Source organism: Tauraco erythrolophus, chromosome 2 (assembly GCF_009769465.1).
Source record: "Tauraco erythrolophus isolate bTauEry1 chromosome 2, bTauEry1.pri, whole genome shotgun sequence".
NCBI lineage: Eukaryota > Metazoa > Chordata > Aves > Musophagiformes > Musophagidae > Tauraco > Tauraco erythrolophus.
This window is the reverse complement of record NC_141466.1, coordinates 20554588-20578413: the sequence shown is the minus strand read 5'-3', so window position 1 is coordinate 20578413 and position 23826 is coordinate 20554588. Positions and strand designations below refer to the sequence as shown.

The 23826-nt window shown below is 36.1% G+C and overlaps 1 protein-coding gene across 2 annotated transcripts in view; it reads left to right on the top strand.

Annotated features, from left to right (window-relative positions):
- AFG1L (AFG1 like ATPase) overlaps positions 1-23826 on the top strand; it is a 69602-nt gene that overhangs the window by 31244 nt on the left and 14532 nt on the right. For both annotated transcript variants that reach the window (XM_086608129.1, XM_086608128.1), the window contains 3 exons: positions 14296-14378; positions 17765-17835; positions 18092-18192. In XM_086608129.1, coding sequence (XP_086464255.1) covers positions 14296-14378; positions 17765-17835; positions 18092-18192 — 255 coding nt within the window. The remainder of the gene's footprint in view (positions 1-14295; positions 14379-17764; positions 17836-18091; positions 18193-23826) is intronic.

Sequence of the window (23826 nt, the reverse complement as noted above, 5' to 3'; positions counted from 1 at the left end):
CCAATCTTTTTCCGTATATCTTTCCTTGTTTACCTCTTTTATTTTTCTTCCTTGATAAAGGTAAGGCTCTTTCGTTTCATGATGATCAGACTTAAATAATATCTATCATGTATGCTTATTTGTAGTTTCCTTTTTTTCACCTTATCAAGACTGGGAAAATAATCTAAATTTTTAGCAGGGACCTTGTGGATAGAATACAGAGAGAAGCCTTAAAGGTGGATTGGTTTAGAACTGTGACAGAGGATAAAGTAGTGCAAAAAGAAACAAGTAGATCAACCCGGACTAGAGGTAGACAAACATTACCATAATAACGAATGAAGGGAGGAAAAAAAGGTTTCACTCAACAGTCTATTCACAAGGGCCTTTCTAAAATTCTGGATTACGTGTTCTTGTTTTTTCCCCTACATCTTTGTGTTTTAACACTGCTCTAAATATATTTGCCTTTAATGTTACTTTACTAACTATTACCAATACAACATGATTCTTTCCTAGAAACATAATGCTTGAAAGGTGGATTGGAAGAAGCTTATCAACAAATGCTTCTCTGACCTTAGTTGGAAAACTAAAGAGTAATGGCAAAGTATTAAAAGTAATAATTAAAAATTTCCCAAACTTCCAAATCTGTAGTCTGAATTCATCACATCAGAAGTAGGCAATAAAAAACACACACTAGAATGTAAGATTTTAGAATCATAGAAAGGTTAGGGTTGGAAGGGACCTTAAAGATCATCTAGTTCCAACCCCCCTGCCATGGGCAGGGACACCTTCCACTAGATCAGGTTGCTCAAAGCCCCATCCAACCTGGCCTTGAACACTTCCAGGAATGGGGCATCCACAACTTCTCTGGACAACCTGCTCAAGTGCCTCAGCACCCGCAAAGTGAAGAAACAAATGATGTTTTCGTTACAAAGGCATGGATAGAACTAAACTGATACTCTGGCTGTGGTGGTTTGAGAAATGCAGATTTCGGCCTCCCCAGTGTGTGTATAATCTGTATCATGGCATTGATGTTAATAGATGGAGCAGCTTCTGCCTCAGCTGTTTATAATTCCGTGTGTGACTTTAGGAAATGTAAAGATGATATCTTCCAGGGTTTTGCTTGGAAATATAAAGGAAAACTATTACATTAGATGCTTGAAAATGTTTGATTTACTGTCTTCTCTATCATTATCTCTCTCCAAGCCATGTGTACCTGTGGTGGTGTCAGTCTCACACAACCTGTTCCCTGGAAGTGGCTTTGACAACTCGGACTAGCTCCTGTCTTAGTTTTTTCTGGGCTCAGAGCCTCCTGCAGGGCTTTTGTTTGGGGTTTATTGAGGGCGAATGGGTGTGTTAGTTTTGTTTGCTTGTTTCAGAAATCAACTTTTACAATGTAAATCTTAAGATAAGGGTTTAGCACTAAAAGTAGTTCAAGTTCAACACAGGAGCTTTGAATCCCTTTGAATATCCTCAGAAAGATGGGATGAATGGAAAGCCTTGACAGTATATTTCTGTGAAGAGATTCTTTGCTTGAAATAGATTTCAGGCTGTTTCCAGTCCTCATAAATGGAATGCATAGTTCCTACATACCCTGGTAACTGTTACACAAAAATCTTTCCCTGTCTTCAAATGATCAAAAGAAATGGTTTCTTTCCTAGATCTAGGATCACCCATGTTCATCCTTGATTTTGTTGTTGGTTTTATTTTCTTCAGACTGTGTAATTCCAGTATCTGCATTTGGGTTCGTATTTCTTATAAAGATAATTACAAACCAATTTATGTGGAATAAGCAAAAAAGTGAAACAGCTCTCTAGGGAAGATAAAGTTATCTTGCAAAGTTTGTCTTTATTGCCTTTCTAGATGGTAGATTACTGGAGACAAGTGATTACTCAATGTCTACAGTGGGACGTACAATCGATAAGTTCTGCTTTTTAGGGCCATATAAAAGCTCCAAGCCCTACAGCTGGTGGCCACATGGAAGCTCCAGGTCTGTGTAGTTGGGCAGGCCAGTAAGACTATTGGCAGCTCTTCCTGCCCTGCGTGTTCCCTGCCCAATTCTGAACTTATCCCAGTATTCTGATTTTTTGAAAGCTTAAATAATTTTAGATCTAATTTTTCAGTGATTCTTTAATCCTGTAATTTAAAGTAGTAGTTTTCATAAAAAGGGAAAAATCTCAATTGATCGGTTCGTTGTGGTAGCTAAAATTCTTTGGGACACAATATTCTTTATGGAAGGGCTTAGTTTCTGCAACAGATAAGAGTGCTTCTTCAGTCTGTGAAATTTTATAAAGATAGAGCTTTTCAGAGATAAGAAGTATTAGGAAGGAAAATCTTTTAATTCTATAATTGCAATTAGATTCAGTCTCTTCTGACTGAGCTTTTAATCTTGCAGCATCTCTCACCGAGCGTTTTAAAGTGCACGGAACTCCTCTAAGTGATTTTTTTTTTCTTTTTTTTTTTTTTTTAATAAAGACAAGTCTTGGAAAAAAATACATTCATTGCTCACAGTTACTTTGTTCCAGTGCTTAGAGCAGAAGTACCAAAATTGTTAATCTTTAATCTCAACCAATATGAAATTTGAAAACTTTCTAAACATTTTAAAGCTCATTTATAAAGCTATGTATCTTTAACAACTTGATGTAAGATCTGAAGTGAGGCTCTTCAAAAAAGAGAAAAAAAAAGCATCATGCTTTAATTTTACTAGTTTGGCAGTAATTTTTGCTACATTTAAATTTTTGCAGACATTTAGTGAAGATGTTTGCACCAACCCTTAACTGTTCTGGAATCCTGATTTTAACGCAGTGACTAGTTCAATGCTTAATTCTTCAGACAAACATGAAGGAAAGCTCCTCAAATAGTTTGTTGTGTAGAGTCTATAACTTAAATGAGCTTCCAAAGGTTTCCTGGAACGTGTGAAGTTTTAAAACGTCAAGCTGAGTCAAAATACCAAATACGTAACTTCTGCCTTTTGTCAGGTTTTCTTCATGCAGTAGACCTGCACTGCACTAAATTCAAACTGAAAGTCAGGAAGTTTTAGGGCCTTTCATAGCCTGAGTATACCTTTAAAAGGTACAGTTTTAAAATAAAATGTTTGAGTTTCACAACTTGCATTTTGCTTTAACTAAAGAGAACGAATCAACCAGAAACCTGTTGTCAGTAGGAATGAAATGACTGTAAGCTTCCTATAGTGAACTTTTTTTTCCCTTCTGCTATTAAGGACCAAATCATTATTTATTTTAAAGCTACTTGGTTAAAATGACTCTTAACAGTAAGCATTGTACAGTTCTCTCAAACAGAATACAATGTATTTTTATATGCTCTATTGTTCACTGGCTTTTCTCAAAATCGGTTAATGATTATTTATTGATGTTGTTGCCTACTCTGGTTGGTTTTAATTAAAATATAGTCTTTATTTCAAAGCAAAAAATGGAGGAATTTAAAAGTCTCATCACTTTTCAACAACTTAGTTTGAATACGTGAAAAATATTTGTTTAAAACCTTTAGAGCTCTCCCTAAGGAAATTGTGGGAGTTAGTTGTGTACAAAGGCATTCGGTAGACATGAAATGTCTTTGATGGTGCACTCAGCTTTTGTCCAACCACCTGTGTGAGAAATGCAGGGATTTGTTGATTGGCGGATCTGCCTCTTTTCCCTCCCCAAAAAAAGTCATCTCCTTGATGAAATTGATTTGTCAGTTTGTTCCAGTCTAATGGTGTGATAGCCCAGCAGCTTTCAGTCTGTTGAATAGTTAAAACCTGCTTTTGAGGTCAGTGTCAGCCACTCTGACCCCTGTGAACTGTCACCTGAGTCAGAATTGCAGGGATTAGGCCTTTGATATTGTGATGGCTTCGCCTATCAATTGACTTTTTCATTACTGAAGATGTTGGGCCTTTTGTTTCCCTTCTTAGTATGTAACCAAGCAAACTCCTAAGTAGAAGGGGCGTTTGTTCTTGTTCTCTCTCTCTGCAAGTAATAGAAGTACTCATCTTTTGTGAAGTGTACCTAATTAAACATAAAAAAAAAAAAAAGAAATAGAAAAGTTAGCATGATTGCAAATATTTTTGTGCTGAACATCAGTATAATTTCTAGGTAATTCTAGTTTGACAAATTTGTAAGACTGTCAACTAGCAAAATGCTGTATATAGAAGGCAAGGTGTCAGATTAGATGTTATCAGCCCTTTCTGCATTCAGCCTTCTAAGCCTCTGTGTGTGTGTTAAATTTAAATACAAGGATTATTTGAATTCTGTAGTTCAGAGCTCTTAGCTGTTACGATATTTCATAATGTACCTATTGTTTTAGTGTATCTCTAGATATTAAGCTGTTCAGTTTGTTTACCTTCTACGTCTGTCTTACGCACACATGCTTGTTCCTAAACAAGCAGATGCAGATCAGATGCAGATCGAAACTTCAAGGATAAGATAGTTGCTACTGTAGCTCAGTGTCAGGCTCCCTGCCTTCTCACTTCCTTCAGTTGTTAGGATTTCCTGCGTTCTTGCTTGGTTTGTTTACAACTTGATTAAAATGAGTAAATCAAAGCATATCATAGATATGGAATAGTTGATTCCTGCTGTATCAGACTGAATTAGTCTAATTACACGTGGCAGTTTTATTTGCTTGTGATGTAATGTGAAATGAGGTCCTGCCTCCCCCCCCAAAAGCCCGAGCCAATTAATAAAGCTTTTAAGCTCTTTGTCACAGGCCACCATGGAGGTCTGCAGAGAAGAACTTTAATCCAATAAACATTTCATTTAGATCATGAAAAGAAAGCATGAGGAGAAGCTCCTACAAGAGAGCGTGTTACCAGCAATTCCAGCCATGAAGAGATGTGAGGAATTTGCCAAATTAACCAAGAGGCCTTCATATTTAACACATAAATGTGTCAAAACTAATAATAGAATAATTTAATTTGAGTTGAACCTTATATTGTTGAAATTCTAAGAAGCCACAACTGTTTTATTCAAAGACTTTACTGTCGAGTTGGATGGACAGGGCAAGGGGAGGTTGTGAGAAACCCAGATAGCAAATAACACTGGCTGAAGCTGGTGGAAAGAGAAAAAAAAAAAAAAAAAAGGAATAGATAATTAGGTGTAATTAGCGTGTATGAATTGTTGTCTCCCTGCCCTTGGCTTGAATAAATTTCGGAGAAAAAAAACCCTAGTGGTGAAAACGCTTTGATGTAAGAAGAGTCATTGTGGTTTGGCAGCATAAAGGCAGTGTTTTATGCTTCTTACATAATGGTGGTGATACAGAAAGAGTGAATGGACCCTGCACCCCCCAGCCTGCTTTACAGCAAGGACTTTTGGATTCCCTTGAAACAAAATGCATCAGAAGTTTTCAGTTGTTGGTAATGAGGTAGTGGACCTCATCAGAGCTAAGCGTAAGCCATCTTTAGCCTTTGTTTAGATCTTAATCGCTTTTTTTTTATTATTCTGGGAAATCCAGTTTCGTAAATCAATACTACTTTTTTCTTTTTTTTTTTTTTTGTGCCTGCCAACAGTTCTGGCAGGAGCAAAGGCTAATACTGGGAACAGAAATACAAATCAAATGTTAAAAAGAAAAGCAACAGCGAAAAGGAAATCCAGACAAATAACTTCATCCAGGATATAATTCCAATGAAGTACATGTATTAGGGGTGAATTTGACCCTTACCTTATGAAACATCGTGTTATAAACTCGGAGTGAACTCTTGGCATTTGTTTTTTACAGAACACCACAGCTTGTTTATTAGGAGATTGAAAGTTGCACTCGTTGGTTCTTTAGCAAAACTGAATGTTTTACAGTGGTTTGTGGGTTGGTTTTGTGTTGTGTTTTTTTCTCGTTTGTTTGATTTTTATTCTTCCTTATTCTACGAGGAAGATTTTTTCCTAAGTGATGTGAAATGGGGAGAGCTGTTGAGTGTAAGTCTTATTGCCTGGAAGTTTACTCTGCCATTCTTCTGCTCCCGGACTGGAAAAAGGAGAGGCTACTTGCCTCCTGCCCAGCACAGCCACATCTGTACCTCCTGAATTCTTTCACTTTTGTCTGAATATCTGAAATACTATTCACAGAGCAGTACATTTTAAGAGTCTCTGTCTTTATTCATACACCATTATTTTATAAGTTAATTGTCTATTTTTCCTCTTCTTAGGGGGTAGCTGATTTGTAGCTAGACATTAAAATAAGTTATTGAAAAGTTGTACAATAGATCGTATGTTCCTGTGGTAGCAAGAATAGTGGGATTTCTTAGTTGTTAAAGTTTTGAAGGCTATAATGTAAACTTGTGCACCTTCTGTTGAATTAATTTTGCCTCTGAATTTGTCTCTGCTGAACTCTTCAGTTTAAAGTTTAAAGTGTTCTTGTCACAAGTGCAAGACAAAGATTAATTTTAAAATTATATTTGGGCTTCCTAGATTTCTGTGCTCTAAGTCCATTTACAAATAATTCACAGATAAAATGTGTGCCATCCAAAATTAACCTGAGCATGATTAGTTTCATTGATATTATACTGTATACTTGGATGACATTTTGAAAGTTTTATTCAAAATTTGTTGTTTTTTGTACATTTGAAACTAGAACAAACATGAGGTGTCTAAGGCTATTGTAGCAATCTCCCATATTTTATTGCTGCAAATGATGAAGAACATGGGAGTAAAAGACTGTAAAAAAAAAAAAAAAAAGAAAATATTTAACCCTTTCAAGCATAGCACTATTTTGTAGAACAAATAGCCTTTTGTGCTTGAAGTTGATTTGATCTGTGAAAGGCAACACCTGAATATCATGCAAGACTAAGTAATTATGCCTGATTGTAAGGTTTTTTTTCAGGTATAGGTCACAGGAAATTCAGTTAGGGTAGAGTATGTACAAAGCTAAGAAATATGCAGATTTTCTGTTGTAAGATTGTGTAAAAATTATTTACAGTTAATACTTGCATAAAGGTTAGAAAGGTTGATGAAGTGATATTTAGTTTTGCTTTACTATTCACTGCATGTCAGAATGTAATTATGACTGATTCATGAAACTGTCTTAGCAATGAACCATCTTTATTAAAATGCTGATCAAGACAAGAGCTGACAGTAATAAAGAATAGAACATTTTAGTCTTGTTGCTTTTGAATGATTGCTAATTACCCCAGAGGTCATGTATAGTGCTTATGAGGATTCATTGACATTTTCTTTAAAGTCTACTGTTTCAACAACATCTGAACAGGGAGACAAAAACTGTATGCACACCCAACAACGCTTGGACCAAGTTTTTATCCACCACCAAATACCTGATGATTCCCTTTCTCCTTCTCCTTCTTACTGAGTACATCTTGTTGCCAGGGATCTGTGTAGCAGAAAGGAGTGTTATAAACTTCATTTACTCTTTTATTTTTTTCTTTTTTTTCCCTCCCTCCTTTAACAAGATCAGTTTTAAGCATGGATAAAAGGAGCAGCCCTTTGAAGGTCCTGCACCTGTACCATGCTTGCTTGTGACTTAATGGGTCTGGTTGATCTCCTTTTAGAGCTGCACCGGAGGAGGCATTGCACTGAACTTCATGCGCTTCTCTCATCAGGCTGTGTACAGTCCTGCCCAGCTCGTGAGTCCCAGTTGGACCAGTTTCGCGCTCTGAAATGTGCTGGTGATTGTCACTTGCTGGTGACTTGGAGAGTACAGCAAAGTTAAACCTGTGGGTATGCTTTTTTTTCTTAATGACACACTGAGGTTTTGCTTGAGAGGATTCTTGTTCTACCACAGTTATGAATCTTTTGAGGAAAATGGCAGTTGTAATGGTATCCTTTGGACGGAGAAAACTTCTTTTGAAATCATTTAAGAAAGAATTTTAAGAAAAAAAGAAATAAAATTCTAGTTGATAATCTAACACTACATGGAGTCAAATAACGAAAAATAAAATCAATTAAGTCTAGTGAGCTCTGTTTACCTGAGGAACTCTTCCTCTGTTGCTGGCTGAGCGTTCTCATCACACGTCTACATGTTGTGTGATGTGAGAGAATTTTTCTTTCTTAGGCTGGATGTAAATGTATGAGAAGAATTATTGCCAATGAACAGTCTCATTATTTTTGATTTGCTGGAGGGAAGGATTAGTGATTCTGTGTCTTGATAATGGAGACCGAATCAGCAGGACAGGTGTGGGGTGTTTTTTAGTGGGGTATTGTTTGGTTTTTGGATATAAGCTAATACGAAGTGTTGAATGCTGAGGATGCATTTGATAAGGGAAGATGATACCTGTGTGGAAATTATGATACCTTTTATTCTGAAAGAGTGTTTAGAAGTTGCACTTAGGTAGGCATGGCTTGGTTATTAATAGCAGGTGTTCTCATGTGCTTTTTAAGAACTACACCAGAGGCCAAGACTGTGCAGCTTTGCATGCCTGGGAGTAGGGCTATACTCTTCTTTGCTCATATGGAAGGTGTATTTGATACTGCAGATGCAGTGCTACCGCTGTGGTTGCAGGTGTCTGGCATGACCTGAGTGTGAAAGGCTGAGGAAATCAGCAGGTGTGGGAATTAAGGCAGTAGTCATCCCAAGGTAAAGCCACTCACATCTCTGTCCCCCTACACCTTTGGAGGTCCTCAGATAGGGTTTGAATGATCCTGTGGGCCAACAGGATGATTAGTGTGATTTTTGTATGTTGGCTCTTTTTTTTTTATGCCATTAAAATTCAGAGCAGAAAATGACATTTGGATTGATTTACGGTGGTCTTCAATAAGGCTGAGAGAGAGCTACTCACCTGCATTATCAAGGGTCATGAGCTGATCACAGTATTTGAGCTCGCAGGGACACAGTGTGTTTAGTACAGTGGACCACAAGGCCATCTATTAGAAATTCAGGGGGGTTTTTGTGACACGTGGGAAACACGTCTTGAGAACTTGCAAGATATCCAGTTAACTTTTACTTCCTTTTGAAACTTTTTGAAACCTTTATTCCTCTGCTTCACGACCTGTCATGTCATGGACTTTAATTTCTTGAGCAGTTAAGCATTTTAATATCTACCATGCTTGATTGCAGCAACAAAGGAATATTAGAGGTGCTTACAGGAAGAAAAATAGCAAGAAAAATGTATTTACATTACTCTATATTTAACAACTTTCTATAGTAGGTATACTGAAAGTGTAATTTTCTCTATTCTATCTGAAGATTATTGTTTTAGATGTTTTATCTCAAGTTGAGACTTGAGGCTTTGTCTTTTTTCCTCTGGAATCAGAAGTTTTTATGCCACTTCAGTGGAAATGAGTGCATGATCATGCCGTATTTTTAACTTACTAATTGCGTTTTCAATTCTGTAATTGTATTTGTTCTTTGTATACATAAATACATAAATGACTTCAAAATAAATTGTATGACTAATTAATTTTATGCATTTGAATTGAATAGGGTAAGTCAGTCTTGAAATATCTCAATAGAATAGAAAATCTTTTGAAAACACTAGATGGTTCCACAAGGACAGACTAGACTAGCTGTGACTTCAATTTTAAATATTTTTTTAAAAAGAAAAATAGAAGTTTAGCCCAAGTGAATGAAATTTGAAAGTTTTAAATCTCCATCTTAAAAAATGGAAACCAATAGTTACAGTGAGGGCTTTGACAATTAAGTACTAACAATCTAAGCACTCGGTTAGTTCTTTGACTGTTGATTAGGATTCTGTGGTGGTGATTAGTGAGTGCGAGGATGCAATCACATCTTTAGGGTTTAATCAGTTCAGTGCTGGAGAAGTTAGTCCAAAGATGGAGAGAGAAACTAGAACTTCTGTATGTAATTCTAGTCGGGTTTTTCCCTATGCTGCAAAAAGATTAAGGGTAAAAATTAGAGAAGCCTGCCATCTATTTTGTTGCCCTCCCTTCCCTGAGTCTGCAAGGTTTTTAAATGATAGTATTGATTTTTCTACTTCCATGATGTGGGAGTATAATGTCATTGACATCTGTGAGGGGGAGAAAAGATGCATGGTAGTACTCAAATCTGCACCCTCTCTGAGGTTCGGTATTTCATTCTTACAGTTATGAGCGGTATTTGTTTTTCCATACCGTGCAACCATTATCTGGTTTTGATGTTTGTAAATCTGGTATTTCAAGTGTTTAGCTTGGATGTATACAATATTTTGGTGTGCTTTGTTTTCTTATTCTATACGTTCTGATTATATACTGTCTTTTCAACATTTAAAGCATTTCTCTTGAAAAAATATTTATGAATATGAAGTTTTGCCCTCTGCACTCCTATGAAGCAGATAAGTGAATGTTTACATGTATAGAAACAAAGAATTGTGGTGGGTACCCTTGTCTCCAAAGGAAAAACTTTTGGATCTCTGCTCAGTGAATAGCTTCTCTGTGACCTTTCTGACTCTGGCTTGGAGTACAGGTGACCATGTGCTGAATCCCCCTTTAGAACCGTCTCCACCGGTACGCTCTTAACTCGGAGGAGAAATGCCATTGTTACTGCCTGGCTGTGCAAGCAATCCTCCTGTTGCAGCCCTTCAGTTCACTGGTACTGCTGTCGCACCCTTTCCCTTCTCTACTGGGTAGAGCTCGGTTTGTGTAAATAGTGTTGCCTGCACCAGTGCTTGTTTCTATGCTGTTTTGTTGGCATTAATTTCTTCCATATTGTCATTTGATGATCGGTTTCTTTATTTACACTTCTGTTTGATTTTTTTTTATTATTATTATTATTACTATGTTATTTTCTAGTAGCGCCTATAGATCTGTACTCTTCTTTCATAAATTCATGTAAGCAGAAGGTTATTCCTACCCTACAAAGCTTATAACCTAACAGCAGCAATCATGTTTTAAAGCAATGTTTTCTGGGAGTATGTTGCTACGCAGATTATAATGTTTTGTTTTAATGGTGGGGGCCATCCATGTTATGTATGTTTATACAGTGCCTGACAGAATAGGTGTGAGTGAGCTTTGAAGTGTCTCAGTAAAAATAATTAATGATGAACAGTGGTAGATACTTACTCACGTGAACCTGTAGAAGGATTAGGACATTATTGTGACTGTTTTATTTAGAACAAGGGCTCTAAATGGCTGCAGTACCTTCCTGAACAGAGCATCAGTCTGGTGGGGACCAAAAAAAAAAAAAAAGTCAGTGCTTCTTGAGACAGTAATGGATGAAAAATACGCTAGAGATTCAAAGTAAAATATAAACCAGAGCTTGACTGAGAATAACGATTTGAAAAATAGGAGACAGAACTGTATTTGAAAGATAGGACAGAGTTAAGACAAATGAAAAACAAAACAAAAACCCAAGCTGAAACCAGAAATTAATTAGGAACATTGAAGGAGTAGGATAGTAAAATGCCAAATGTTTTCCAAAAGACTAAGTATCTCTCTGTTCCCATTAACTGGCCCCTACTTCTACGCTTATCTCATGTGTTACAGAAAACTGTTGTATATCAATTCTATTTTTCCATTTTGTTGATGTTTGGTTCAGTTGACTTTCGCCTCTTAAGGAAGCAAAAAATCAGTAGGACTATAATAACTGTATTTTATATATCTCTGAATGGGATGCTGCTATTGCCTTTCTGGCTGAAAGGTCCTATAGCCCAGAATATCTAATGGATATTTTTTAAGTGAACTATATAATGTTATATCGCATCAGAATCAATAGTAGTACATTATTGTAGAAATACAAGACAACGTTCATAGGGAAAATAAATATCTTTCATTTAGGCAACTGTTTGTAGCTTTAAAAGGGTTCAAAAGCATGAATAAGCTTTTGAGCACACAAGCTCTTCTTAACTAGTGTCACTAAGCATAGTGATTTTTCCTGAACAGTGATAACACTAATTATTTTGAAGAAAAAGAAAAGGGAAGATGGAAGAAATGCATCTACTTCTTAGCTCTATCATAGTATTTACATCTACAGTTCTTAACACTACAGTGAATGAATTCTGGGGGTAAGTCGTGAAGTCATCAAAGACTGTCCTGTCAGCGCGTTTAAGGAGCGGTAAGTTTGTAAGCAGAACACGAGGGGTCTAAAATACTGTAGCACCAACTGCCGATATATGTTAGCAAGCTGCAGTGACCTGCATGATCTAGCCCAGCGTCAGTCTGTATTTGAGTGCACAGAATGTCTGCCCTACTCAGCAGTCATGAGCAGCTGAGCCACAAGCACCACTGTAAATATCAGCACAATAAATTTACTCCAGCTGCAGTGTTCAGGTGCGCTTTTTTTTCTTTCAGCCATACCATAACCATGCCACACTCTTAAGAATACGTAGTTCCTGTGTTCGCTCTTCACTCTATATGCGACACAACACTGGGAGAGAGAGTTTGTAAACCCATCTTGAAGGCCAAAGAGATGAGGCTGAATTCATACAACGTCTCCTGTCTGTTTCCAGAGAAAACCCCAAAATTATAAACAGCGTTACTAAATATTCAAGTATTTAAAGTTAATCTAAATAATTTCATAGTCCACATAGCTGTAGTTATGTGTTTGGGGTTTTTTCTCTACTGACATGATGAAAATAATACTTGAGCTAATATACTACTTTGGAAAAATAAAACATTAGGTGAAAAGATGCTGAGCATCAGTGCCTGGCAAAGAAAAGCTAAGTACACCAGCTTTGCTGTGAAATTTCGGGAATCTTGCTTCTAGCCTTGACTGCCAGACTGATGCTGAAGAAAAGCTTAAACATCTTCCGTCCCTTGTGCATATTATTACATGCCTCTGGAACTTTTTTCTTCTGCTCTGTATTCTCTTTCTTTGTAAGCTTTCATGAAAAGAAAGGGAATAGATTATAATAATATTGTAGCACCAATGCTATTGTGTTTGCAGTAGCCTTAGCCCAAGATAATGATTTGATTAGCATGGCTTTTTCGCTTACTAGAATTAAAGATACATGGATTTTCCTGGGATTCTGTGCTTTCAGGATTTTTTTTTTTCACCTTCTTTCTTCAGCTGTTTATCTTTGCAGAGAAGTTGGAGGTTTAAAATAGGTATACAGCCTTCAGTAACAGCTAAGGGCAAAAAATTAGTGCAATGAGTCATCACGGTCACTCCTGCAGACATTTGTAATCTGTAAGTCCTGTGCAACGCATTCGTTCAAAAGGGCCATTGTTCCCTAAATCACTGATGATAGTTCTTCTAAAATTTAAGGTTTTTTTTTCCTGCAATGTAGTTGCTATAAATGAGATTTGACATTTCCAATTTTGATATTTGAATGGCCTCAAGGAGGCTTTGAAGAATTTGACACATGGAATATGAAACACTTAACGAGAGTATTAAAGATAAACGAGAGTATTAGAGATAAACTAATATAGTTCATAGTGCAGTGAAGAAGCAGAGTAATTTAGTACATCCTAGCAATCCAAAGAATTTTAATAGTGTTGAATTACCTACAAAAAAAGCTCTATTGCTTTAATCAAATTGTTGGTAGAGGTGTATTTTCTAAAATATTAAAACTTTTCCTCTCTTTCTTTTATAGCTTCTTTTGCTTCTAGCTATATAACACCTAGAAGTTTTGTATGTTGGCAGTAGTAATAACAGATAGACAGAACTATTCCCTTTGCCAGAGGGTGTAAAATCTTGATCCTGCTGAGGTTAGTGAGAATTTTACTCTCAGTCTTAGGCCTTGAATCAAAAAAAGCACCTTTTAGTGCAGCTGGTTTTGAGTTTTCTAACAGAAGCAATTATTGTGACTACTCAGGGATGTTTATATTGTACTTGGAATCTTACAGGTTGTTTACTGGGGAGGGAAGATACTTTTCTGAGTCAATTCAGACATTACAAAAATGAAACAAAATCTTTTCAATATAGAGTTTTATTTATTCCCCTTTATGTTTCAGTCTGTTTTGCAGCAAGACTTGGCGCGGTTCATATATTTGATGTTTGACTCATAAAATTTTTAATCTTCTTAATGGAAGGAGAAGAAAAAAATTATTTTACCTTGTAAAGTAGAAGTAGTTTCACTTGTCTCTCTTGCTAGAATTTGATTGTGGTCTGCTAAACTTTTATTGCTCTTAATTTTCTATTTCTAAATATATATTCTGTAATGTGAAAATAATTTTTACACTACCCCCCCAACAAAGTACTACCCAGAGAGAATGAGTTATGTTCATTCCCTGTGCTTCCAATCTATATTAAATTTCTAAGTGATAGACTTTTGAAATTGGTCACTTTTTTGTTTTGAGTATGTGAATGATTTCCAGCTTATTTCTTTGCTTCGATAATTGTAAAGGAGAGTTCAATTTTGTGATCTTGATTTCAGTTTTGCAGATGATATTCATCCTGATGGTTTATCACAGTAGTATGTCTTCTCTCTAATGCAGACAATAATAAATATAGCTTTGCCTTGAGGAAAGCTATTCTTTTTTTTTTTTTTTTTTTTTTTTGTCTCCATAGAAATACTGCAGCACAGTCCAGCTTGATTCTGGAATAGACTACAGGAAACGAGTGCTTCCTGCTGCTGGAAAACTCTACTACCTGTAAGTTTATCTATGATATGGTATTTGCCCTCTTTTTCCTTCTTATTAGCCAATAATTTTGTAGTCAATGGGAAATGAAAAATGTATAGTAAAATTAGCAGAGTGTGACTTTTCCTTTCTTTGCCTTCTGGTCCATTTTGTTCAGCAAACCGCCTTCCATTATGCCTTGATATTAACTTCATTAAACTACATTTTCAGTATCCACACTAGCGTCATTTATAATGTGTGACTGAATAAAAACTAATTAGATTTTTTTGGGGAGGTGTGGTGTTTGGAGAACTGAAGTGACAGATGGTTAGAAAGTAATGAATATCCTCTTGTAAGAGATTGCACAATTCTCTTATAATAGAAGAACATCCTTATTGTATTTAAGTAATTAAGTATTTATAGAAATCCAATGACAAGGATTCAGTTAATGTTGGGTGTTTCCAGTGCTGTCGATTAAAAAAACCCAATACCCTCCTATTTGGACAGATTGTTTCTGTTTATCATGACAAAATTTCTTTAGCGTTTTATTTGCAAATAAATATATTTAAAGATACATTCACAGTAGTGCTTATGGTTGCAGCATATATCTGCCTAATAGAAACATGCTCTTTTTTTTTTTATAATTTGAAACCTTTGCATTGCAGACATTTTTCTATCTCATATTTTCTCTTACAGTATTTAATCAATGACAACCTGAGAAAGGCAGACAGTAATAACTTAAAATGAGACTTATAAGCATTGTGTCTTTCAACCCAACATACAATATTGATTTAATGATCATGTGTCCCTTAAGAAAGGTGCAGTATTTTCATTGATATGACAGACATTTGAAATTAGGTATGTCCATATCACTTTATGAAGTTAGAAATTGTAGTTGTTTGGAAGGAGGAGTACTGCTTAATAGAACTACAATGGATAAGTCTTTCCACTTCTAGAAGGAAATAACAGAATTTTGTGTATGGAAAACAGATCAAATGCAGGTTCTGATTCTGTACTCAAGAAAGTAACTCTTGTTCTGTATTCTTGCTTGGCTCTACTGTCTTTTGTGTTTCGCGGTGTCAACTTGGAAGTGCTGTTTGAAGCCACTACTATTAGCTCAGAATCGCTCATCGTGGCTCTTGTTCCGATGTCTCTAAGCTGTCTCTGCTTATGGCCCCACTTACTGTGCCTGTTGCAGTCTGTGACTTTCTGTTTGGTAATTGTGAAGAGCACCTGCCATATTCTTTCCTCAGTGTCCATACTCTGAAGAAAGGAAGAGCACGTATGTGGTTTCTAGCAGGTAATAGGCTAAACATCAGCTCTCAGAGGGGAAGAAATAAGGAACAAGTGCCAGGAGTAGTACCCAGCCAAAATATTTCATGGTATTCTGCTGTAAAGCTTGTGATCAAGTGAATGGCAGATTGGTGATCAATCTATCTCATGTTCTTTCATTGGAAGGATGTTGGTTACCTCTAGAACTTGCCATGTAAATCATTAGGAAGCAGTGTGTGTGGAGAAAATAGTAAAAAAAAAAATCCTGTAGCTGCCAGTGGAAATAAGACACTTATTTCATCATCCTTTCTTTTTCTGAGGGAATCTCATTCATTCGTCTGTTCAAACTTGTTCATTGGAGCTTTCAACCCTGCAGAACTTGCATAGTACGTGGGGATTTTTTTGCGTGTGTTGTTTTAAAGTTGGGTACTATACAGTATTTTGCTACAGATTTTTGAAATTTATTTACCAGTCTTGCCTCCAAAGGAAAATGTTCTTGTCCAACATGTTTACGTTCCCCTATTAATGGTTATAGTATCACCATGACATTTTTTTAAAGTCCTCTTGATGTTTCATAATTTGTGTAGTCTTTTCTTTGCTTAAAATACACAACTAAGGGTTCCTTAAAGCTGTTTGATACTCATCTGAAAGCAATCAGTGTAACACAGTTACATGATTCTTGATCAAAGCACCTTCCTTGATATCTCAGTCTCAGGCATCTATTTTCAAAAGAGACTTTCTTGGCAGTTGAAACTTTCTTGGCAGTTAGGTGCAAATACACACCTAGGCATGATATTTGACTGTTTCTTCTTGTATCCTTTACATCAAATTTTTTGATATAGTTATATGCATACATGTGTGCAAACTCTCTGATATATGTGCACTCTTTCCCCTCCTTTGTGGCTTTTTTCTGATTATGTATGTTCCTTTTCATTTGTTGTTTTGTCAGAGGAAAGCAGCACACAAATAAAATGTTGAGAGAAATTTCTTTTTTTGAAGCTACAATTTTATGTAATCTATTCAGAAAAAGTTTTTTAAAGTGTTTGAAATGACACTTGCAGAAGTTTATGATTTTTTTTTTTCAAAATTCTTTGTATCTGCAAAGTTTGTTGTTGTTAAGCTTGAGCTAAAAAGTAGTTATTTCAGTTCTGCTATAAACGTTTTTAAGATGCTTAAGGCCTAATGAACAGGAAAGTAATTGTGTAACATGCTGATCATCACTTGTCATTGTCTAGAAGTGTGTGAAGCAAGGCAACTTGAGTGAATCCACAATCTATAAAAGTAAACTGTTCACACCAAATAAGATTATGCAAACTTCAGTGAAGCGTTCTACATCTTAGTTCTAGCTTATTGTCTACTGTAGCATTAATTTACTATTCTCAGCTCTTAAACTAGCTGATAGAAAAACAAACAACTAGGAATATTATCGATCTTCTTTAAGAAAGAAACACAGAAAGGCTGGCCCTCTAACCTATCTAGTGACAAAAGATATTCTCTGATCAGATTGATTCCAATTCTTGTGGCAAGTTCAGTTCTCAGCACAGATATTTTTCATTTCATATTTTGTCTGTGGTTGATCTTTTCCCAAATAGTGTTGGTGACAGAGAGGGAAAACGGATAAAATTACTAATGCAGAGATCATGCTGGTATTTTGCATTTCGTAGTTTAATTTTGCAAATTGTCTGATCAATACAGTCAGTTGACTTGATTTCCCCCCCACCCCCAGAAAGCTGCTCCGATATTTAATTTCACAAAGTCCCCTCTCAGAAATTTCAAAGGATACTTCTTTAGGTGCTTGACTGCCTTGCCTTGTCTATTTGCTCTTATTTTGTATGCAAGATAGAGCCAGAAGCCTTTTTTCTCATTGTGTACACATAGTGTTAATGGATCTGCTCTGCCTGTATTGCCTCATTACTGGAAACAGCTCAAAACACAGAAGTCTTTCAGTGTATGCAAATAAGGCAGAATCATCTACCTGAGAGTTAATATTCTCTACTTTTAAGTGTATTCTAAATCTAATGTTTGTATTTAGAACATAACATCCTGTTCTCTTTTTTATGGGCAAAAAGCTAAGCAGGCTCAGGCAGCTGTTTGATGTTGGCTTCAAGTGTTATTAATTTCATATTCTATTATTCTTTTCACTGTAGCACAAGTGAAGCTGATGTGGAGGCTGTCATGGATAAGTTGTTTGATGAGCTGGCTCAGAAACAAAATGATTGTACGTAAGTTAATTTCTCTTGAAAGAGAATACATTTAGAACACAATGCCCAATCTCCACTGACCAATTAATAAGTTCCATTGCTGTATATGGGTTGATGCCACACTCAAGTGGCAGTCATTGTATCAGCATTTTGTCTAATTTATGTGTTGAATCATGTGCTATTATTCATCAAGCTATGCATTTCCTATCTGTAAGAGATGAATTTTATAGTAATTATCCAGAGAAGATTGAGTCTTTGTTCATGTTCCCATAGTAACTAGACCAAGGATTCTGAAAGTGCAAGGCAGAGAGCTGAGGCTGAATAAAGCGTGTGGAACCATTGCAGACTTCACGTTTGAAGAGCTGTGTGACAGAGTGAGTACCCAGTCAAATCTAGATCAGTTAACGCTCAGACTTTTCACGTTTTTTTTTTAAACAAAACCACCAACAAACACCAAACATAAAAAGCCCCTGTTTTCCCAAGCTGTACTAAATTAAAAGGGCTTTTTTTAACTTGGCAAAAAGATTTTGAATTTAACAGGGAAAAAAAAAAGAAAAAGAACTCTTCAAAAGAACAATAATAATTTTCTTTTTAATGATACATTAAATTCACTCTTAAGCGTATCACAGATTGTCTTCAAAAATCCTGATACAGTATGTGCCTAGGCTAACATAATTACTGGAATATTAGCAGTCACAACATATTATGCATATGTAAAAAGCATTCAAATACTGTTTTTAAAATCTGAGGTTTAAGTTGGTACTCAAGAAAAGAAGTAGTAATCCTGGCACCACTAAAGTAAAGCTGTTGTTGCATGCCTTAGTTGTGACTAACTGTACAAGGGCTGTTTAGTCCCAGGCCTTCTCAAAATTTGCCAATTTTGCTAAATACTGCCAAATTTTCTGCTAAACATGTAGAGTGTGATTCCCGAAAAGCTCTTGTTGTATTTGACCTCCAGTGAGTTTGAAGACAATCCCTCAAAAGTTGCATTGTACTTCAGTGACCTCTGTGCTGACACCTGAAGTTATTGTTAAATGATCACAACTCTAAACTGGGCCCACAGCACCTTTATTTCAGGATCCCGACCAGTCCTTTGGTTGTAACATTGTTTTCACTTCCTTGTAGCTACCAAGTTGGTAACTGTTTGAACAGAAATTTCACTGGCTCTGTTTCAGACTGTAGGTTTTAGGCTTTGTTAGTTTTTAGTTTCAGACAAAACCAGTTAGCCATTTGTGAGAGTGAAGGTATGTCATTGGTAGAACAGCTTGCTTTTCACTAAAAGTTTTGAGACTTTTTCTTCATTGTGCCTCTTAATGTATCAGGAAACTATGCTGTCAGTGAACACTTGTAAAATTCTTTAGGCCAGCAAATGGCTTCTAAGAAGATAAATTGCTTCTAAGGAGAAGTGCTCTGTTAGCTCACATGGCAGCGGCCACTACTTTGGATCTGAAGGTTCTGATCTTGTTGAAGAATTATGTGGGGTTCAGGCCATCTTGGTGTAACGGAGCTGAGGTGCTTGGTTTGTGCTCAGAACAAGTAAAGAGAATCCTTATGAAATGTTAAACATCATGTAACAGTATTGTTCTTACATTGATCACCCAGGACTTGGGAGGTCATGGTGTCTCAATTCAGATACCTTCTGCAGATGTGTTATGGTAGTCTCTGATGGAATAATTACATGTTTAAAACTAAAACAACACAGCAGACAATATGACGATACTGGCTTGAGTTGCCTCTAATATTTTTTTTTATTGAATGTAAACTTTTATAGGGCTTCATAGCAATAGTAAAAGATTCCCATCAGTATTAGCTGCATTTAAGACCTTGCCTGCCCTGTTGCTCAGTTTGCCTGCCCTGTTGCCTTTAAAATCTTCTAAAAGGCCAAAGAACAATTCAGTTGTCAAACCATGAAACCATATTCTTTTCTTTCATGAAATCTGATAACTCTTTGATGTAAAAATGTATACATGCAGTATCTTTTTTTAGCAGTCAGAATGAGTATTCATTCCCACTGATGCCACGAAAGGAAAGGAAAAATAGGTAGGATCCAGAAGAGTGCTCTAATGGTTTGTAGCAAAAAACCCAAAACCAAACAACCCCAAAGTCAGGAGACGTTCAACATGACAGGAAGTGTAAAGTTATTAATAGATATTCAAGTATACTGGCTAATAGTGGGAACTGTTTGTGGAGGGATAAAGCAGAAAGCTGTAGGAGACATAGCCGCAAGGTATTTGGTACTGCTTGTGATACCAAATGGTAGATAAATTGACAGGCATCATGAGTGCAACTATTAAGAAAAAGGAAACTAGGAGGCTGAGAAAGATGTAAGGAAAAGGAAGATCTACAAAAGAAAATACTGGAGGGGAATTTGTTAGATTTGGCTAGAGTGAATCTGCACATTTCTTTGTGTGAAACATGGAGACCAAGTCCGTTGAGAAGGCAGATTGTGTGAAGGGACATGGGGTGGGGAATCTTCCTAGCTGGACCCTGTAGCAACCAGGAAGGGACTTAACTGAAAGCCCAAGCAAACCACAATTTAAAGTTGGAGTCAGCAGCCAATTAAACTTAAATTAGAATTGAAAACAAGATTTGCAGTTGGTTTTATATCAGTGATAAGACCTGGTGACAAGCATGATAAATGGGAAATTCTCATCAGTGGGGAAAAATGAGGTATAATTGATATTATTGAAGCCTTATAGGGCAGTTCATGAAATAAGAATGTGAAATCAGTGCTTACAGCCTACTTAAGGACAGAGTGGCTAAAAGAGGTGGAGGACAGTATGCAACATTAAAGACACTGATACCTTCTTTAAAGTTAATTGATATAAGGATCTTGAATGCATATCAGTCAGTTTACTAATTAACAACCCAAGAGGGTAGTACTCACAGGAGTCTGTTTCAAGCAAAGAACAAGGTGCATTACTTTTTGAGCACTTGGCTATAAAAAGCGTATAAAGAAAAAATACTGTTGTATGGGAAGCTTATGCTGTAGATTAAATGCAGAAAATGGTGAAATGTAATTAGCCTGAAAATTGCAAATTACAATTTTCTAGCATAAAGTGTACTACATCCAGTAAAAGGTCGTTTGGTTTGAGCAGCTTTATGGGAGCTTACAGTGATGAATTCATCTAGAAATTTATGTTGCATAGGGACAATCTTCTCCAAATTTTCTAACATTTAGTGTAACGAAAAGATACTTCCAAACAGTGAAATTACATATTTGAGTGTTCAGGAAGAGTAATTTTCAAAAGCAAAAGGGAAATATGACCAAAACTAACTGGAAAGGGAACAACAAAAACGAACAAGAAGGACTTTCTGAGGAAGAAGATAGTAAAAGTATGTCCTGTGTCACTGCCAAGACAGAATCAAATATTGTGGGATGAATGGCAGATAGTGTGGGAAAATTAAAGGGAACTTAAAGGTCATGGGCAGATATCATGTCTGCTCAGCTAGAAAACTTTTCGTTGTTGTTAAGTAAAATGAGAGTTTTGATGTGGTTTATATTATCTGAACATTATTGTCTTATTCTTAGATGGAGATAGTTGAACTTTTAATAATGATGTGGAAAAAGAAAAAGACTTTGCAAAAACATACTTGTTCTAGGTGAAACAGTAAACTACTTGTTTCACTAAAGGATAATAAAATAACTTTCAGTCTGTTAATAGTTGACATGTGAAAAAAGCCTGCAAATACATTTTGAATCATTGGAGTCCTGGAAAACTAGGCTGAGATGTCTGACTAGCTTTTTATTTTTGGTAAATCTTGGAGTGCAAGAGTATCCTGGTTTGACTGGGACAAAGTTAGTTTTTCTTTTAGCAGCTAGAAGAGCTCTGTGTTTTGGATTTAGTCTGGGATTTGTTATGAGAAGAATGTTGATAGTGATAGAATGTTTAGAGTTGGCACTGAGACAGGAAGGACCTTTCAGCTTGCTGTGTACCTGCCAGTGTGCAGGAGCACAACAGGATAGGGGGGAGTGTGGCTGGGACAAAGGGCCCACAACTCCCCTTATGATTTGAACTTAGATTTAGGATTGAGGGCTGCATTGGCCAATGAAATATTCGATACGATGCAACGTCGTGGCTATTATGTAGGTGAGGGTTGACTGGGAAGTTGAGATCTCTTTTTTTTGGGATTCTCTTCTGTAGGACTCCCTCAGACTCTCGGAGTTCTGTCTCTCTCTCTCGATGGGCCTCTCACTTGTCCAGGATTGCGGTGTCAGGACTTACCTGTTCTGAGAACAACTCAAAACATGACATGATTTTATTTAGTTAATGCAATTAATTGTGGTTAACTTTATTTCCTCTGTTATATTTGGTTCATCATTCCAAAACCAGTATATAATTTAAAGTAGAGGGATCAGTGAATGTAATAAAGGGAATCAGTTTGTTTAGGAAGTTTTTTTTTTTCATTACACTGAATTGTTGCAAGAACGTCTTGGAAGATTTTCTTTTTGGAGTTTTCTGAAACTGGCGAATACCGGTGCTCATATGGTTCTCTGTATGAACAGACAATGTTGTAGTCAAAACTTGGTGAATTGGTTCCTTTGACCATCCATTAAGTTTTGCAAAAGTCAATGTGTGAAAGAATGAATGCTTTTGTTCTGTTGGAGAAATAGCTGATCACCCAAATGACTCTGCTTTCACATTATTGCAACTATGTGTCTTACGGTCTGGTCTTGAGCAACACTGCAGTCCAGAGGGATAAACATCCAGACTTAAAAACTCTATTTGCATTTGTTGGTGTAGGATTAAGAAGATGTGTTTGAAATTAGTTAAAAGATTACTTTTTTAGACAGTAACTTTTTGTAAAGGGACGTTTAATCTGAACAGTCTGTAAAACTTTTCAAATTCAGTGATGTTTCCTTTGAAATAAAATCAAAATTCTGTTTTTAAAGGAAATACTGAAACATTTTCCACTTGGTATCACATGATTTCATGAAATGTCAGCCAATAAATAATAGATGAAAATAGCAAATCAGCAATTGGTAACTTCATACTATTTGAAACATCTCCTAGTTTTTCAAAATAGCTGCTTTTGTAATTAATGCCTGATGACCTTGGGAGATAGACTTGATGCTCTTCTAGTATTATAGTCTATCTTTTCTTGCTTCATGTGTTAGCATCAATTTTTTTCATGTCAGGAAAATAACAAGGTATTTCTGCATTAAAAAAAATACATCAGATACCGGTAATTACCAGTTGCCCATTATGCAATGCTGATGCAAAATGCACTTGGCTTGGTAGGAAGCATCTTGTTACATTATTGTTTACATCCATTTTTAAATCATAGTTTCCTAGTTGAGGAGAATTCCAAGTTTTAGCTAATTTAGTTAAGATCAAATCCACACACACTTACCTTTTTTGCTTTACTGGCTTCTGTGAATATGTGGAAAACTAAAAAATGCTGGATGAAAGGATATTGATCTATTTTAGTTGCTTTAGAGCACAATGAGAAGTAGTTTTTTAAGATCAGAAAAATTTTTCAAATGTAGCCACAGAAGGCTAGGAGAGGCACCAAGCAGAATACCCGCACACAGTTCCTGAATTTTAGTGCTAATGTTAACTTCCTCCATTCTTTGTCACCTTTAATTAATTTCTTCCTGTCAGTTTCTCCATCTATACAACAAGGGATAGATTTACTGATGGAGTTAGATTGTGGCAAAACATAATTTGTTAGTTTTTTCATTGAATTAGTGTGTGAATAAAAGATAGCCATGACAGTAGATTCTATAGAGATGGTTCTTGACAAGCAAATACAGTTTATGATTGTCCATGACAAATTATACAAGGCTTTTTGAATGGTCAGATCTGGTAACTGGAAATCAACAATGTGTTTATAAAAAAACTTTTTTTTTTCCTTATACCCTTTCTACACAGTTGTATGTATATCCAAAGTTCAGATGAAAATACTTTAAAAAAATAAAACGTACATACTAAATTGATTTTAAAATCTCAAGGTCCTAAACTCGCAGTCATCCACATGTAAGTCTTACTACCCCATCAGAGTGG